We start from the raw sequence: 17982 nt of genomic DNA on the forward strand, positions 1-17982 counted from the left end.
ATGTCTCCGTGATAAAGGTCCCTTTCTCCTTCATCATCACAGGCCAAGTGGTCTGTCCCTGATACCCTGCTCCCTAGCAAAGACTTTGACCACCAGTGAGGATTCTTGCTGGCTCAGTGGTGGCACTGTGGGTAGCAGATGATGGTTCTCTAATTCTGCATGCCTACACTTCACTACTGGCATCTTCTCTAAAGAAGACCTTTCCCTCCCTGACTCCGCCTCTGGCCTTTTTAAAGGTACCTCTTGGGCTCGTGAATTCTTTTTTCTCCAATGTGTATAACCCCTTATCTTCTTTGCTGAGGTCCAGAGTGCTCTGTACTGGGCCTGTCGAGGCCTTTGCCCTGCCTCTGCATCCTTCTGGCGGGGCCTCAATAGTCTCTGAACACATCCCTGCTGTCAGACGTGAGCTTTCAGTCTCGTTCTTTCCAACCATTTCTCCATGACACCCTACCTGCCTTTATTGGTGAAGGACATTGAGAAATCAAGATCCGGGGAGTAAAGCCTTTACAATGTTTGGTGTAAAACATTTGAGAATGTACATGTTAAGAACTATGAAGGGTCTGAGATTTGCCTTGGTTTTGAGCTAACAAGTTAGCCTGCCCCTGTGTCCTGGGTGCTGGCGGGACAGTATCATCTCGGATCAGACGCGAAGCGCGTTCTCACTTGCGGCACAGCGGGCAGCACGAGCTCCACGTTAGCATCGGGTCCCCCTGTCCTTTCACCATGGATGGGCCTAGACGGATGCTGTGCACGCAGCAAATTCACAGCACAGCCGAGGAACCTCCAGGCCAGGACAGCCCCAGCTTCTCTACTGGGCTGCAGGCAAGCCTGCCCAATCTCTGCCTCAGAGCGGGGCATCATCTTTATTATGTTGCACAGCAGTCTCTCCTCCCACTGCTCTGGAGGGTGACCGTGTATAGATTTTCCTAAGCAGTTCCTCACGCAAGCATCCTTGAAAAGATAGTCCAGAACTAAAGGCAGTCAGTGCCTCTGCTCACGGGGTGTTCAAACACTCAAGAGACTGATAGAGAAAACTCTCCTAATGTTGAACAGACCGAGAAGAAGCGCTGCAATAGGAACTGAGACTACTCTGTGGGCTTGGAAACCTGGGTCTCTGATGACACTATTAAGAAAAATTTGGGGCAGTGGGAGGCGGAGGTGTGGAGAAGGTACAGGGAGGAGCCCTCTGCAAGCAGGGTCTGCCCAGGGTCTCCAGTGTGCTGTCCAGACCAGCAGCATCAGGACCATGCACACGTGTGTTCAACCTACTGATTCTTAAGCCCCACTTCCAACCTACTGAGCAGAAATTCACAGGGTGGGGTGGGGAGTCAAGAAATCAATCCACGTTACAGAAAGCCGACCAGGTGATCCTGGTGCACCCTAACATTTGAGAATCGTTCCTCTGTAAGCTGCACTTGAAGGAAACTAGTATATGTCACCACTAAATAGACGTTTTTGACATAAAAAATTATTCTGAGCAGAAAGCAATTAAGAAGAAAACCCAGAAAATTTTCCTTTTCTGCCTAGAGGTGGGATATAATTTCTCATTTCAGTGGATGCAGATGCTTTAAGCCCAGAGTGGACACCAGAGGAATCTGCGCACAAACCTCGCTCCATTAATTCTCTTCTGTGGATTTAACTTCCCACGTTTTGCTGCCCTTGAAAGCCTAAATCTGCTTCCCATGTCCTCTCTCTTGTCTACAAATGCACTACTCTTTGTTGAAGCTGCTTTGTAAACTGGGATTCTAAGCCACCATTTGAAGTCCCTTTTCCTTTAGGTTCCTTCAGCTAGGGGGGCACTGCTGCCTTAATTCACTGTTTTCCTCTTGCGTATTTCTGTTTCTTTTTCTTTTTTTTTTTTTTACTTTTATTGAAGTATAGTTGATTTACAATGTCATTTTAGTTTCAGGTGTACAAGACAGAGATTCAGGTATATACATATATATAACTCTGAACACTCTGAACTGTTCAGTGCCTCCAACTCAAAACATGCACTACTTGGGGCCCTACGAGCAGCAGCACGAACGATCTCAGATGAAGTAACACTAGCAATTATCCTCTTATCTGTGCTCTTAATAGACGGGTCTTTAACCCTAACCACAACACAAGACAGCTACGACTGATCTTCCCATCGTGACCACTAGCCATGATATGCTTTAGTTCCACCCTAGCAGAAACTAACCGAGCTCCGTTCGACTTAACGGAAGGAGAATCCAAACTCGTACCCGGCTTTAACGTAGAATACTCAGCAGGCCCCTTCGCCATATTTTTCCTAGCAGAATACGCCAACGTCATTATAATAAACATGTTCACAACAATCCTATTTTTAGGAGCATTTCACAACCCATATACACCGGAGCTATACACAATCAACCTCACCGTTAAAACATTATTACTGACAATATCTTTCCTATGAATTCGAGCATCCTATCCTCGATTCCGATTTGACCAGTTAATACACCTACTCTGAAAAAACTTCCTACCTTTAACGCCAGCCCTTGCATGTGACACATGTGACACTACCCATCATAACGGCAAGCAACCCCCCACAAACATAAGAAATATGTCTGACAAAAGATTTACTTTGATAGAGTAAATAATAGAGGTTCAAGCCCTCTTATTTCTAGAATTATAGGAATTGAACCTACCCTTGAGAATTCAAAGTTCTCTGTGCTACCATATTACACCACATTCTACAGTAAGTTCAGCTAAATAAGCTATCGGGCCCATAGCCCGAAAATGTTGGTTTATACCCTTCCTGTACTAATAAACCCCATTACCTCTATCATTATTTTAACAACCGTCGTTTTAGGGACTATAATTGTAATAACCAGCTCCCACTGGTCGCTACCCTGAATTGGATTTGAGATGAATATACTAGCCATTATCCTCATTATAATAAAAAACTTTAACCCACAAGCCATAGAAGCCTCTACTAAGTACTTCCTAACACAAGCCACCGCATCCACACTACTTATAATAGCAGTCATCATTACCCTATTGTACTCGGGCCAGTGAACCATTACAAAAATACTCCAACAGCATCAACAGTAATAACAATAGCCCTGGCCATAAAACTAGGACTATCCCCTTTTCACTTTTGAGTGCCTTAAGTAACACAAGGCATCCCATTAACGGCAGGCCTAATCCTATTGACATGACAAAAACTTGCACCTCTATCTATCCTTTATCAAATCTCACCATCAATCAACCTAAACCTAATACTATCCCTGTCCATACTCTCCATTCTAATCGGAGGGTGAGAAGGCTTATATCAAACCCAACTCCGAAAGATCATGGCTTACGCATCAATCGCCCACATGGGATGAATAACAGCCGTCTTACTATAAAACCCAACCATACCAACTCTAAACGTAGCAATCGACTTCACAATAACCCTCATTATATTCACACTATTTATTCACAGCTCGGCCACTGCTACACTCTCACTATCACACACACGGAACGAAGCACCTGTAATCACAACCCTCACCATGACCACCCTACTATCAATAGGGGGACTCCCAACACCATCAGGTTTCATGCCTAAATGAATGATTATTCAAGAAATAGCAAAACACTATATTATCTCACCCACACTTATAGCCATCGCAGCACTACTTAACCTGTACTTCTACCTACAACTCACATACCCCACAGCACCGACCATATTCCCCTCCACAAACAACATGAAAATAAAATGACAGTTTGACTCTACAAAACCAATAATCCTCCTACCAACCACAATCAAATATCCACAATCCTTCTACCCCTCACACCAATACTATCAGTGTTGGAGTAGGAATTTAGGTTAAATCAGACCAAGAGCCTTCAAAGCCCTCAGCAAGTATAATTTACTTAATTCCGGCCTAATAAGGACTGCAAGACTATATCCTACATCAGTTGAATGCAAATAAAACACTTTAATTCAGCTAAATCCTCACTAGATTGGAGGGATACATCTCCCACGAATTTTTAGTTAACAGCTAAATACCCTAGTCAACTGGCTTCAATCTACTTCTCCCGCCGCAGGAAAAAAAAAAGGTGGGAGAAGCCGCGGCAGGGTTGAAGCTGCTTCTTTGAATTTGCAATTCAATACGAACAATTCACCACGGGGCTTGGCAAGAAGAGGACTTAACCCCTGTCTTTAGATTTACAGTCTAATGCCTGCTAGGCCATCTTACCTATGTTCATAAGCCACTGATTATTCTCAACCAACCACAAAGACATCGGTACTTTATACTTGCTATTTGGTGCTTGAGCCGGAATAGAGGGCACTGGCCTGAGCCTATTAATTTTTTCTGCATTAGGTCGACCTGGAACACTGCTCGGAGACGACCAAATTTATAATGTGGTAGTAACAGCCCATGTGTTTGTAATAATTTTCTTTATGGTCACGCCCATCGTTATTGGTGGCTTCGGAAACTGGCTGGTGCCTGTGACGATCAGAGCACCTGACATGGCTTTCCCCCGTATGAATAACATGAGTTTTTTGACTACTCCCTCCTTCTTTCTTATTGTTACCGGCATCATCTATAGTTGAAGCCAGGGCAGGTACAGGCTGAACCACCCTTGGCTGGAAACTTAGCACATGCAGGAACTTCAGTTGACCTTACTATTTTTTCCCTATATTTAGCTGGTGTATCTTCAATCCGACAACATCTCCTTACACTTATCAACATCCAACAATTACACATTTTATTATGCAGCATGTCTCGTTTATTGTCCCTAGCTCATAAGGCTTTCCTCACTGCCGTATCCTCCGTTCTGCATTAGAACAGTGCCTGGCAGATAGTAAGTGCTCGATAACTATTTATTGGGTAAATGCACTTAACTCCAGATCGGAAAAACATTTGTACAAATCAGCACTGGGCACTGGGAGTCTCAACCCCAGATGTGTAACCAAACTCTCATACATCTTTGAATTTTAGCTTAAACTTCCCTTTGTGAAGGAATAATTATAACTAACATCGTAGTGTGTTTACCATGTGCCAGACACTGCACTATATGCTTTGCATGCATTATTTGGTGTAACCCTCCCAGCCTTCTAAGGAAAGTACTGTTATTTTGTATGTTTTGCGGAAAAGGAACCTAAGGCTCTAGGAAGCTACCCAAGACGCTGAGTAGGTTAGCCATGAAGTGCGGAGCTCATCTGAGTCTGACCACACCACCGTGCACGCCACGCACTGCTGTGACCACGTCAAATGAGGCTGGGCCTAGTTTCTACCTTTCGTTGCACGTGTAATTATTTAATGTTTATTTTCCCTGCTAGATTGAGAGCAGGGGACCCTATCTCCTGTTCGCCACTGTGTTCTTAGTATCTAGGTAACAGACAGTCAATGGGTACTTGATGCCATCTCAGTCACCCGCTCACTGCTTAGCTCTCTGCCAGCCTTAATCCCCTGAATTCTTGTTTACGGCGTTGGATATTGACTAATGTGTACGGGATGGTGTTTTATGCCATCAAGTGCCTCCCAGAAACCCCTTTGTCCATCTAACACAGGCCGAATAATAAAAGGTAAGAGTCTAAGTCCTCCTCCCTTCCTTAAGGTACACCTATTCTGGGAATTACATTGAAGGTTTCTTTTTTTTTTCTTTTTCATTGTTTTTAACTAAAAGGTGATTTTAAAAATTCCTTTTGGCAATTACTATGGCATAGTAATGTTGCTTTCTGTTGGCTATCTTTTAAATGCACTTTCCTCAGTAAGATTTTTCTCTTAATAGGTGCAAACCTCTTACTCTTTTAATATACTAGCTAAAACTATGACTTTTTCCATATGATTAAGATAGAGGGATCAGGGACTTCCCTGGCGGTCCAGTGGTTAAGACTCCACATTCCAAATTCAGGGGGCACGGGTTTGATCCCTGGTTGGGGAATTAAGATCCCACATGCCTGTACAGGGCGGCCAAAAAAAAAAAAAAAAAAAGAAAAGTAAGAAAGAAAGAAAAAAAGACAGCAGGATCAGTGAAATCAGGTTCAGGAGGAGATTACAAATTATTTCCAGGGCAAAAGTGAAGATAAATTTACGATGTCAAATTGGTGATGGGCAGTAACTGGGAATCATATCCTCTAGGTTCGTTTATCATGTGATCATCAGCACATAAATTAATCCATGTTTTTCCCCCGTCTATAAAATGGCAAAACTAGTAATTTTTTTCTTCATGCTTAACAGAGATGAGATGCTGTAGGGGGCTGTTGCCAGCAAAATGCAACACAGATTAAAGGTACCAGAAAGTAAAACACAGCAAGCACTATTACCTTATTTATATCCCACAGGAGCAGTTTGCGTTTAAGTTTGGCAAATTCATAGGCAGTCAGTCTCCCAATTCCACGTCCAGCTCCAGTAATCAGGACGATTTCTCCGGTGACTGCTTTTCTCTTCTTAGGAATGAAAAGCTTCAGGAGAGACTCTTAAGGTGCAGATGAGCAGTAAGGACAGAAGCTGGAGGCAGTCCAGAAAGAGCTTCATCCTTCTGGTTGCTGCGAGGTTTTGGTATACTTTGTTTTACCAGTCACTCTAAATTGCTTCTGGGGGGTTGTTCCATCAAATACCAGAGAGAGTAAAAGCAAGAACAAGGAAGGGCTCCTTTATCAAAGAGAAACACACAGCCCCGAAACCGTTCCTTCTGCTGGGCTGGGCTTGGTTAGGTCTTTCACAATTGGCTCAAGCTGCAGTGTGGAGCGACTGCTCGTCAGCTCAGAAATCTGGGAGGGACAAAACCCAGAGAGCAAAGCTTCCTAGTCCTGGGTCCCGCAGCCCCGACTTGGTGTGCAGCCAGAGTCATCTTTTACTCACTTTCTCCTGGTCTCCTGAGCCGATCTTGCAGGGTTAGTTGTCACTCGTTTTGCTAAATTTGATAAATTCCTTTTAAAGTTACAAGGCTAATTGACAGCGTCCGCAGTCCAGATGCTTCCTTGAAACTTGATGGTTGCCCTTCCCTAGTTAAGGGATGCAAATGTAGTTTGCTGTCTTTTTTTTTTTTTTTTAATAAATGTATTTATTTATTTATTTATGGCTGCGTTGGGTCTTCATTGCTGTACGCGGCTTTCTCTAGTTGCAGCGAGCGGGGGCTACTCTTCGTTGCAGTGAGCGGGTTTCTCATTGCGGTGGCTTGTCTTGTTGCGGAGCACAGGCTCTAGGTGCACAGGCTTCAGTAGTTGTGGCACGCGAGCTCAGCAGTTGTGGCTCGCGAGCTCAGCAGTTGTGGCTCGCAGGCTCTAGGGCGCAGGCTCAGTAGTTGTGGCGCACGGGCTTAGTTGCTCTGCGGCATGTGGGATCTTCCCGGACCAGGGATCAAACCTGTGTCCTCTGCATTGGCAGGCGGATTCTTAACCACTGCACCACCAGGGAAGTCCCCTGTTAATCTGTCTTAATTAATAAATAAGCCAAAAAAAAAATTAAGAAGGGTAGAGAAAAAGTTTTTCCTCCATTACATTCACAGTTGTATTCCCGGCATCTAGGGCAGTGCTTGGTAAATAGTAAGTAATCAGTTAATATTTGTTGTATACAAAATAAATGGAAAAGGGGGGAAACAATTGGAATTCTTATTTTTAGCATACATATCAATTCCACTAATCACATACAATGCTTTTCTATTTAAAAGTATTTATTTCTCAGCATCTTTTGTCTGTTTCACCAACTATTACAAGATGCCCTTAAATGCTGGTATCTGGTTTCTAAATAAAATAAAAAACAAAAGCCCTCACTTTCTTAAGTTCTGATGACACCCATTTAATTTGGGATGTGGGTAGATAAAGAGTAATATAAAACAGTAAATATTCAAGACGGCATTTCTGTTCTGCCCAAGAGTGGGTTGCAGCACACACACTATGCTCTTGCAGAGCTGGGAGTACATGTCTCTGAAGGGAGAAGCCTAGGAGACCTGGCTGTCTGAGCCAGTTGTGGTGCAGGCCCAGTGTCAGGGAGTTGGTTTTGTTTGCATTGTTGCGTAGCTCTTTAAACTAAGTCCACTCCAACCTCCCCTTAAGGAATGCAGCGTTAGAAGACTAGGGCTTGAGGAACTTCCTATGAGAACTCCTGTTTCTCCCGTTCTTTGATCAGAGGTTTTGTGAATCACACTACCTTGCTCCTCTTCTCCCTAATGAGTAATTTGTCAGCTGAATTAATTTGGATGAGCTGAGCCTTTTTAAGAGCCTGCCTAATACATTTCCAGTGTTAAAAAAGGCACAGTAGGTCCAAAGTGGAGTCACTTATGTTAAGCCCCACAGAAGCAAACTAAAACTTAACACCTAAGTGCAGTTTCAGCCTCGCTCAGAAATGTAATTTTGGGTTTTTTTATTTTTGGCCTCATCGTACAGTATGTGGGATCTTAGTTCCCTGAGCAGGGATCGAACCTGCGCCCTCTGCATTGGGAGCGCAGAGTCTTAACTACTGGACCACCAGGGAAGTCCCTGAGAAATGTAATTTTATTTTTTATTTTTTTAAATTAATTTTTATTGGAGTATAGTTGCTTTACAATGCTGTGTTAGTTACTACTGTACAGCAAAATGAATCAGCTATACATATACATATATCCCCTCTTTTCTGGATTTCCTTCCCATTTAGGTCACCACAGTACATTAAGTAGAGTTTCCTGTGCTATACAGTATATTATTAGTTACCTATTTTATACATAGTATCAATATGTGTATGTGTCAATCCCAATCTCCCAATTCCTCCCACCTCCTCCTTTCCCCCTTGGTATCCATACAAATGTATGTTCTCTACCTCTGTGTCTCTATTTCTGCTTTGCAGATAAGATCATCTATACCATTTTTCTAGGTTCCACGTATATGCATTAATATACAATATTTGTTTTTCTCTTTCTGACTTACTTCACTCCGTATGAAACTCTCTAGGTCCATCCACAAATGACCCAATTTCGTTCCTTTTTATGGTTGAGTAATATTCCATTGTATATATGTGTACTGGGTATATACCCAGAGAAATGTAATTTTACACCAATCAGTTTGGAATTTCCTGATCAACACTAGTGATGTGATCTGCATGATAAACCCCTACCCTTCTCCCAAAAGAAGGTGACCTTGCCTGAAATAATCCTTTCTTTTCTTTTTGACTTCCTTGTCCCCTCCTTCCTGCTTTTAAAAAACCTTCCATTGTACAGCTCCTTGGAGCTCCTTTCTATTTGTTAGATGGGATGATACCTGATTCACGAATCATTTAATGAAGCCAATTAGGTCTTCAAATTCACTCAGTTGAATTTTGTTTTTTAATACCAGCTTAAGCAGAGGTTAAGGGCGGTCAACAACATTGAGCGCAAAGTTTATCTGACTACAGGAAGCCAAGTCCAAATATTTATTTTTTAAAAAGCAAGCATATTTTAATAATAGAACTTTGCTACCTGGATGGATCGTTAGACATAAACAAAGCTGGACACGAAAGTGGTAAGGACATATTTTGTTCAGCAATACTACAGTATGAACTGAACTCCACTTCCCTGAATCAGAAGGCTGAAGACTTTTCAAAGGCTGGAGTGCGCTAAGGGAAAGTCACTAAGGGGTGGTAAAGGGGTGGGTGGGTGATCTACGTGACTAGGCCATCTGGGTTTGTTAACTGGCATTTGTTAGGGGAGAAAGAAACTTCTATCTTTATGAGAGGAAGCAGTAGCGCAAGCTGAAGAAAGGTAGGTCCTTATCCTCCCACAAGGACTGGGAGCTAGCACGGAGTTATCTCCCTGACTATCTGCATCTTGGAGAGAGGGGCTCACAAGTCCTTAAGGAAACAGTTCTGGGTGGTAGATTTATATCACAAAGGGCAGAGAAAAGAATTTAAATTGCAAGCTTTCTAAAGTAGCTGCTCCAAGAGAGGGCTCTGGGGTCTGTCTGCCTACCCAGGTTTTGCCTGGAACAAATCACAAATTCTTCGGGCAGTGTTGAGCTTTTCTAGGCAGGTATTTTAAAGGGGTGGGGCGCTAGGATCACCCTAGGGGCAAGACCTTAAGCTGCTAGAAGCCATAATAGAGTGATGAAATAAATTTATATTTTAAGGCAGGACAAGAAAAAATTAAACATAAAATTCTCCCTCTGTTTGTTTGGGCCTCCTCCGTCCCTAATGTGCAGTGTGCATCTTTATTACAGTTAACCAGAACTTCTCAAACACGGGAGTGCCCGCTCAACCACAAAGATCATTTTTTTTTCCTTTATTTTTACCCTAGCAATGTAACTTCTTAAAAGAACAGTGTCCTTTCCCAGCTCTTTAGGTGAGGGGGCGTGGGGTGGATAGGGATTAGATGCTTGCTTGGCATGTGCTTACCTGGACTATGTATCTTTGGTGAAGTTTATGTAAAATATTAGTCGGTCATTTTGATGTATGATCCTTTGTTTCAAAAATGTATATGACTGTGCCTTCGACTTCTAACAGGCAGAATGGTCCTCAGAGCTTTCTGAGACTGCTTCCTGTGTTATCACCATCAGTTTGGCTCAAATAAAATTCCCTTTTTTTCTTCTTAACTTGACAGTTAATTGAATTTTCGTCAGCAAGAGTTTGGACAAGTCTCAGTGCAGAGGTTCAGAGGGAGCCTTCATATGCCGAGAGCTCTACAGCCTTCAGAACAGTTGTTAAGGTTTGATAAATCTGGTTTTTGAGATGGTCAAAAGTTTTATACGGTCTGTGTCGACACCACACCACAGAACCAGTGGATTATGCACTTGCAAGTTAAATATTTCCACACATTAATAACACAACGAATATCAAACATGAAAACCACATTACAAACTTCTGAACAATCTTGATTTCCAATTTCCCGTGTGGCCAAGTTTTGCCCCTGCAGTTATCTCGCGTCTTAACCCTCGGTTTCTCTTCCAGGCTCTGTGTCTATCTCACAACTGGTTTACTCCTCCGCGGGTTGGGTCTTTTACCCATTGCAGTGAACAACTTGGTAGAAAAGGAAGAGAAAAGCCTCGGATGCGGGGATTGCAAGTCTCTCACCTGCATCCTTTCACTGCAACCACTCATAACTCAGATATGGCTGGGACACGCGTGGCTCACTACATCAGCCGCCTGTAACCCCTTCCTGCCGGAACAGCCAGGACGACACACTTCTCTCAACCCCCTTTCTTTCCCTTTCCAATTCTTCGGCTCCTTTCACTTTCCGCTTCTCTTTTCTGCTTTCTCGGCGCTTCCCCAGCCGCCTCCCTAACCTGGTCCCAAACACAGCTGAGCAAGGACGAAAAGCTGAGCGAGGCCGCCGCTACGAAGCCTGCGCCGTCTTCGCTTTGCGGCGCTGCCGTAAAGTGCCGTCGCGCACCGGGGGCGTCACGACGCGGTTGGTTCTTTTCCCGACTGCTGGCGCTGGCCGCTTGGGCGTCCCCTGGCGGGCCGTGTCGAGCTGGGCTGTTGTTTGGGGAGGGCGTTTGGTCCCCTGTGTGTTGATGAGATAAAACTGGCTGCTCCCGCTCCGGAACCCGAGGGCCGCCCGGTCCTAGTGCCCGCTGGATACCCGGGGCCCAGGGGTGTGGGGAGGCCGGAGACTGCGGCCCAAGCTAACAGCGACCCCGCTCCGCACATCTCCCCGCGGGCCGCAGATGGCCGGACGCTTCCTGGGGAAGACTTTAGCCACCGTGTCTCTCTCTGTGGCCTTGGCCTCTGTGACTCTCAAGTCCTTGGGCCGTTGCAGCATCGCGGCGTGCAGGTATTCCCTCTTCTACTGCTGGCTCCTTGTCCCGAGTCCTTGCGTTGCGAGGGGGAAGCAGCTTCTGGTCGGGCGGCTTCAGCAGGCTTTGCGTGGGTCCCAGCTCTTTACGGCCATATACACGTTTTTTAAAAGGCTCTAAAATGTTTTACCTGCCTTTTGAGAAAAGCAAGCGGTAGTGACCTTTCTTATGATATTCGAACTTTGCCATCCTCCATGAGTCACTAACGTTCTTGTCTCCAGAGAGTTTAAATAGCACATGTTTGGGTGTGGTGTTGTTCCGTGCCATTTTTTTGTTTTTTTGGGTTTTTTTTTTTTTTTTGGTTAATACTTAAAACATTATTGTTAAAATTAGCACATGCACGTAGTTTAAAGATGCGAACAGTAGAAATGCTGTAAAAGGAAAAATATAAGTCGTTATTGCTCTCCTCCACTTCTCCATTTCAGTGTAGGTAATATATTTATTAGTTACCTTTTTAAAAAAATTTGCCTTGGATAAATTCAGGCATTTATGGTAGCTCACACTGCCTCCTCCTTTTATTCCTCTCTCCTTCTGGTTTCTAAACACGGTGTCCCAGGTACCATGCCCATGCTAGGCGCGGAGTAATAAACAAGTTTTATGAGGCTGCCTCTAGGAGGTTTTTTTGTTTGTTTTTTGTTTCTTGTTTATTTATTTGTTTGCTTGTCTTGTCATGTTTACTTTCGGCACGAGGAAATTTTCTTCTATTTGTTTTTTCCCCCATTTTTTCTTCTGTCCTGTCCTTTTTCCCCACCCCGGGAACTCCAGTGATAGCTTTTGGACTTTCTGGGTAGAGCCTCTATTTCTCTTTTTCTTTAATTTTCCATTGGTTTGTCTTTTTGTATGAAGTTCTTAGAGATTTCCCTCAAATTTATCTTCTAGATTACTAGTTCAGACTGCCGTCCTGTGCATTCTGTCATCTCTTCTATTGAATTGTAAATTTTGACAAGAGCTTTTTCCCCCTCATTGCTCTCTTTAATAGCCTTTTCTTATTTTATGGCTATAAAAGTCTTTTGAATCTGTAAAAATGATCATTAGAATAAAAATTATCTTCTGTTTCCTGAATTGTCTGACCCTTCTGGGTCAGTGGTTCTGTTCCTTTTTCCTTCTGTTTTTTTCTCAAACATCTGGCGGATGCTGGTTATTTATATTTTGATTAATGTATATAATCGGCATTGTTCTCTTTAGAAGGAGCACTGATTGAATATTTTCCCCATGTTCCAGTGCACCTAGACCGGGCGGTTTCAGCTGAGGGTGTGTGGGCGGGTGGCAGCAGGTGGTCAGGCTGGAAACCTCCCCCTTCCCGTTCCAGACTTGACACTTGTGTAGCAGCTTCCCCGCTGAACATAGCTGCCCTAACTTAATTTCCTCAGTGTGAATTACAGAGATATTAAGCCTAAATTTCTGCTGTGTTCTCTAATACCTAATTCACAATAGAGGTTCTACTCCTTCATTTTCTTTAACTTTTGGTTTTATCCTGGGGACAAACAACTAATACCGACTTTTTGTTTGTAGGGTAGGGAGGGAGGAGGACTGATTTCCATGGTTACTGCCCCACTGCTCACTTGGGACATTTGGGCCCACTTATTTCCAATGTAACTCTCTGGTGGGGCATGTTGACATGGGGGGCGCTTTATGTGTGTGTGGCGGGGAGACTGGGGGTATATGGGATCTCTCTGTTTTCTGCACAGTTTTGCTGTGAACCTGAAACTGCTTTAAAAAATAAAGTCTATTAAAAAAAAAAAAAAACGGCAGGTAGTATCCTTTCCTCGATTCACACAGGGACAGGTGCATGGAAAATAAAAGACTTAATGCTCTTGTTAAAAAAAAAGTTGACAAAACCAATGAAAAGATAGTGTTTCAAGCAAGAATGGTTTGAGTATCAAAGGAGTAAGGGAGGTCTTGGGGAAATTTTGATGAAGGCTTCTAATACTTTTGCTAAAATTATTCCCTCTGATTTGACTGTGAAGGTATAAAAGTGAAGTTTGCTGAATAATGTAGTTATAAATAAAATGTAATAGAAATATAATAAAAACAAATTTGATTAATTCCTTGTTTGAAGACTTAGGTTATAACCAAATCTATATACTTATATACCTATAATATAAAATTTATTTTCATAATTCTTCCCTCCAGTTTTTTTGAGATAAAATTGATATACAGCACTGTGTAAGATTAATGTGTACAGCATAAATATTTGAAATACATCATGAAATGATTGTCACAACATGTTTAGTGAACATCCATCATCACAGATAGATACAAAATTAAAGAAATAGAAAAAAAATTTTTCCTTGTGATGAGAACTTTAGGATTTACTCTCTTAACCACTCTCATATATCTATATAACATACAGTAGTGTTAATTATATTTATCATGTTGTACATTATATCCCTAGTACGTTTTTGTCTTATGACTGGAAGTTTGTGTGTACCTTTTGACCACCTTCATCCAGTTTCCCCTCTAGCCCCGCCCCCCTGCCTCGTGACCACAAATCCGATCGCTTTTTCTATGAGTTCGTCTTTGAAGTATAATTGACCTACCACACTATGTTAGTTCCTGTTACACAACATAGTGATTTGATATTTCCATACATTTTAACTTGATAACCAGGGTAAGTCTAGTTACCTTATGTCACCACACAAAGATAACATAGTTATTCCCCACATCTTACATTTCATACTCGTGACTCATTTTGTACCTGGAAGTTTGTACCTCAATTAATCTTCTCCCTTTTCTACTTCTTTCCTCCCCCTACCACTCTCTTGTCTGGCAACCACCTGTTTGTTCTATGTACCTATGACTCTGTTTCTGTTTTGTTATGTTTGTTTATTTGTTTTGTGTTTTAGATTCCACATATAAGTGGAAAGACAGTATTTGTCTTTCTCTTTTCTCTGTGTGACACTTCACTTAGCATAATACTCTCTGAGTCCAACCGTGTTGTCACAAATGGAAAGATTTCATTCCTTTTTTATAGCTGAGTAATATTCCACTGTGTGTGTGTGTGTGTGTGTGTGTGTGTGTGTGTGTGTGTGTGTGAGAGAGAGAGCGTGAGAAAGAGAGAGAGAGAGACATCTTTATCCATTCATCTTTTGATGGGCACTTAAGCTGCTTCCATATCTTGGCTATTGTAAATAATGCTGCTGTGAACATGGAGGTGCATGTATCTTTTCTAATTAGTGTTTTTGGTTTCTTCAGATAAATTAGTGTTTTTGGTTTCTTCAGATAAATACCCAGGAGTGGAATTGCTGGATCATATGGTAGTTCTATTTTTAATTTTTTTGAGGAACCTCCATATTGTTTTCCATAGTGGCTGCACCAATTTACATTCCCATTAGCAGCTCACAAGCGTTCCCTTTTCTCCACATCCTCACCAACACTTGTTATTTGTTGTCTTTTTGATAAGAGCCATTCTGACAGGTATAAGGTGATATCTCATTGTGTTTTTTGTTTTTTTTTAATACATTTATTTATTTATTCATTTATTTAATTTTTGGCTGCATTGGGTCTTCGCTGCTGCACGCAGGCTTTCTCTAGTTGCGGTGAGCGGGGGCTACTCTTTGTTGCGGGGCACAGGCTTCTCATTGTGGTGGCATCTCTTGTTGCAGAGCACAGGCTCTAGGCGCGCAGGCTTCAGTAGTTGTGGCACACGGGCTTCAGTAGTTGTGGCTTGCGGGCTCTAGAGCGCAGGCTCAGTAGTTGTGGCACATGGGCTTAGTTGCTCCGCGGCATGTGGGATCTTGCCGGACCAGGGCTCGAACCCGTGTCCCCTGCATTGGCAGGCAGATTCTTAACCACTGCGCCACCAGGGAAGCCCATCATTGTGGTTTTGATTTGCATTTCCATGATGATTAGCAATGTTGAGCATATTTTCATGTTTTTGTTGGCCATTTCTGTGTCTTCTTTGGAAAAATATCTATTCGGATCCTCCACCCATTCTTTAAGTTGGGTTGTTTGTTTTTGACGTTGTGTTGTATGGGTTTTTTGTATATTTTGGATATTAACAACCTATCAGATATATTGTTTGCAAATATCTTCTCCTGTTTAGTCAGCAGCCTTTTTGTTTTGTTGATAGTTTCCTTTGCAAAAGCTTTTTAGTTTGATGTAGTCCCATTTGTTTATTTTTGCTTTTGTTTCCCTTGCCAGAGGAGACACATCCAAAAAATCTTGTTAAGACCAATGTCAAAGAGTGTACTGATTATGTTTTCTTCTAGAAGTTTTATGGTTTCAGGTCTTACATTTAAGTCTTTAACTCATTTGGAAATTATTTTTGTGCATGGTGCGAGAGAGTAGTCAAGTTTGTTTCTTTCACATTTATCGAAGAGGCTGCCATTCTCCATTGTATATTGTTGCCTCTGCTGTTGTAGATTAATTGCCCATATAAGTGTGGGATCGTTTCTGGGCTTTCTTTTCTGTTCCATTTATCTGTTGTTTTTTTAGTCTCTATTTTATTTATTTCTGTTCTGGTCTTTATGATTTCTTTCCTCCTCCTACCTTTGGGTTTTGTTCGTTCTTAATTTTCTAGTTCCTTTAGGTGTAAGGTTAGGTTATTTATTTGAGATTTTTCTTGTTTCCCGAGGTAGGCTTGTATCACTATGAACTTCCCTCTTAGAACTGCAGGTCCCTTCATTTTTCTGAATTTGATTGAAAATAAAATTGTTTAGAAAATGAACTGTATTAGGAAATAATGAAACAGAAGTGAAAAGTAAATTTACACCAGGATTGGTGGTGCTGAACTCTTTTGGCTTTTGCTTGTTTGTAAAACTTCTGATCTCTCCATCAAATCTGAATGAAAGCCTTGTCAGGTACAGTATTCTTTTTTTTTTTTTAATTGTATCTATTTGCACACTAATAGTGTATATGAATTTACATTTTCCAATATTTACACCAGCTTTAATTTTTATTTTTTATTTTTTTGGCCATACTGTGTGGCATGTGGGATCTTAGTTCCCTGACCAGGGATTGAACCTGTGCCCCCCTGCAGAGGAAGTGCAGAGTCTTAACCACTGGACCACCAGGAAGTCTCTGGGTACAGTATTCTTGGTTGTAGGTTTTTCCCTTTCATCATTTAAAAAATATCATGCCACTCCCTTTTGGCCTGCAGAGCTTCTGCTGAAAAATGAGCAGATAGCCTTATGAGAGTTCCTTTGTATGTAACTTGTTGCTTTTCCCTTGCTGCTTTTAATATTCTTTTTTAAAATTTTTGCCACTTTATTTATGATGTTGATTTGGTCCTCAGTGTGGTCCTCTTTGGGTTGATCCTGTTTGGGACTCTCTGTGCTTCCTGGACCTGGTTGTGTGTTTCCTTTCCCAGGTCAGGGAAGTTTTCAGCTGTTATATGTCTTCAAATATGTTCTCTGCCACTTTCTCTCTCTTCACCTTCTAGGACTCCTGTAATGCAAATGCTAGTGCACTTGATGTCTCTTAAACTGTTCTCATTTCTTTTTATTCTTTTTCCTTTTTTTCTGTTCTGCTCCAGTGACTTCCACTACTCTGTCTTCTAGCTTGATATTCCATTCCTCTGTATCATCTAGTCTACTGTTGATTCCTTCTAGTGTATTTTTTCATTTCAGTTATTGTATTCTTTGTCTCTGGTTAGTTCTTCTTTATATTTTCTAACTCTTTTTTTAAATTATTTTTTTGGCAACATTGGGTCTTCATTGCTGCACGTGAGCTTCTCTTGTTGCGGCGAGCAGGGGCTACTCTTCGTTGTGGTGCGCAGACTTCTCATTGCAGTAGCTTCTCTTGTTGTGGAGCACGGGCTCTAGGTGCGCAGGCTTCAGTAGTTGCAGCACGTGGGCTCAGCAGTTGTGGCGCGTGGGCCCTAGAGCGCGCGGGCTTCAGTAGTCACGGCACGTGGGCTCTAGAGCGCAGGCTCAGTAGTAGAGTGCACGGACCTAGTTGCTCTGTGGCATGTGGGATCTTCCCAGACCAGGGATCAAACCCATGTCTCCTGCACTGGCAAGTGAATTCATAACTACTGTGCCACCAGGAAAGTCCCTAACTCTTTGTTAAAAACTTCTCACTTCTCACTCTGTTCATCCAGTTTTCTAACAAGTTCTTTGATCATCTTTATGATCATTACCTTGAACTCTTTATTGGATATTGCCTATCTCCACTTCACTTTGTTCTTCTGGGGTTTTATCTTGTTCTTTCATTTGGAACATATCCTCTGTTGCCTCATTTTGCCTAATTTGCTGTTTTTATTTTTATGTATTTGGTAGGTTGGTTACATTTCCTGACCTTGGAGAAGTGGCCTTTTATAGGAGACGTCCTATGAGTCCCAGTAGTGCACTACCCTCTGGTCACTA

At 42.3% G+C, this 17982-nt stretch overlaps 2 protein-coding genes and 1 pseudogene across 5 annotated transcripts in view; 1 reads left to right on the forward strand and 2 right to left on the reverse strand.

Annotated features, from left to right (window-relative positions):
• The window catches only part of LOC309660755 (tripartite motif-containing protein 75 pseudogene), a 57253-nt pseudogene extending 46031 nt beyond the window's left edge, over positions 1-11222 (reverse strand). The window contains exons 1-2 of the transcript XR_014268374.1: positions 10275-11222; positions 6260-7370 (exon numbers count right to left, since the gene is read on the reverse strand). The product of XR_014268374.1 is annotated as a tripartite motif-containing protein 75 pseudogene (transcript). The remainder of the gene's footprint in view (positions 1-6259; positions 7371-10274) is intronic.
• The window catches only part of LOC309660803 (uncharacterized protein), a 576745-nt gene that overhangs the window by 434355 nt on the left and 124408 nt on the right, over positions 1-17982 (reverse strand). The window lies entirely within an intron of this gene.
• Positions 11351-17982, forward strand: part of NUDT9 (nudix hydrolase 9) — a 30901-nt gene continuing 24269 nt past the window's right edge. The window contains exon 1 of one of the 3 annotated variants that reach the window (XM_082461832.1): positions 11351-11652. In XM_082461832.1, the coding sequence (XP_082317958.1) occupies positions 11546-11652 (107 nt within the window). In that variant the 5' untranslated portion in view covers positions 11351-11545. Of the gene's footprint in view, positions 11653-16294; positions 16701-17982 lie in introns of those variants that run through there. The other 2 variants (XM_082461833.1, XM_082461834.1) reach the window with 2 other exon arrangements.

This window comes from Balaenoptera physalus (assembly GCF_965194825.1).
Source record: "Balaenoptera physalus genome assembly, chromosome: 5".
NCBI lineage: Eukaryota > Metazoa > Chordata > Mammalia > Artiodactyla > Balaenopteridae > Balaenoptera > Balaenoptera physalus.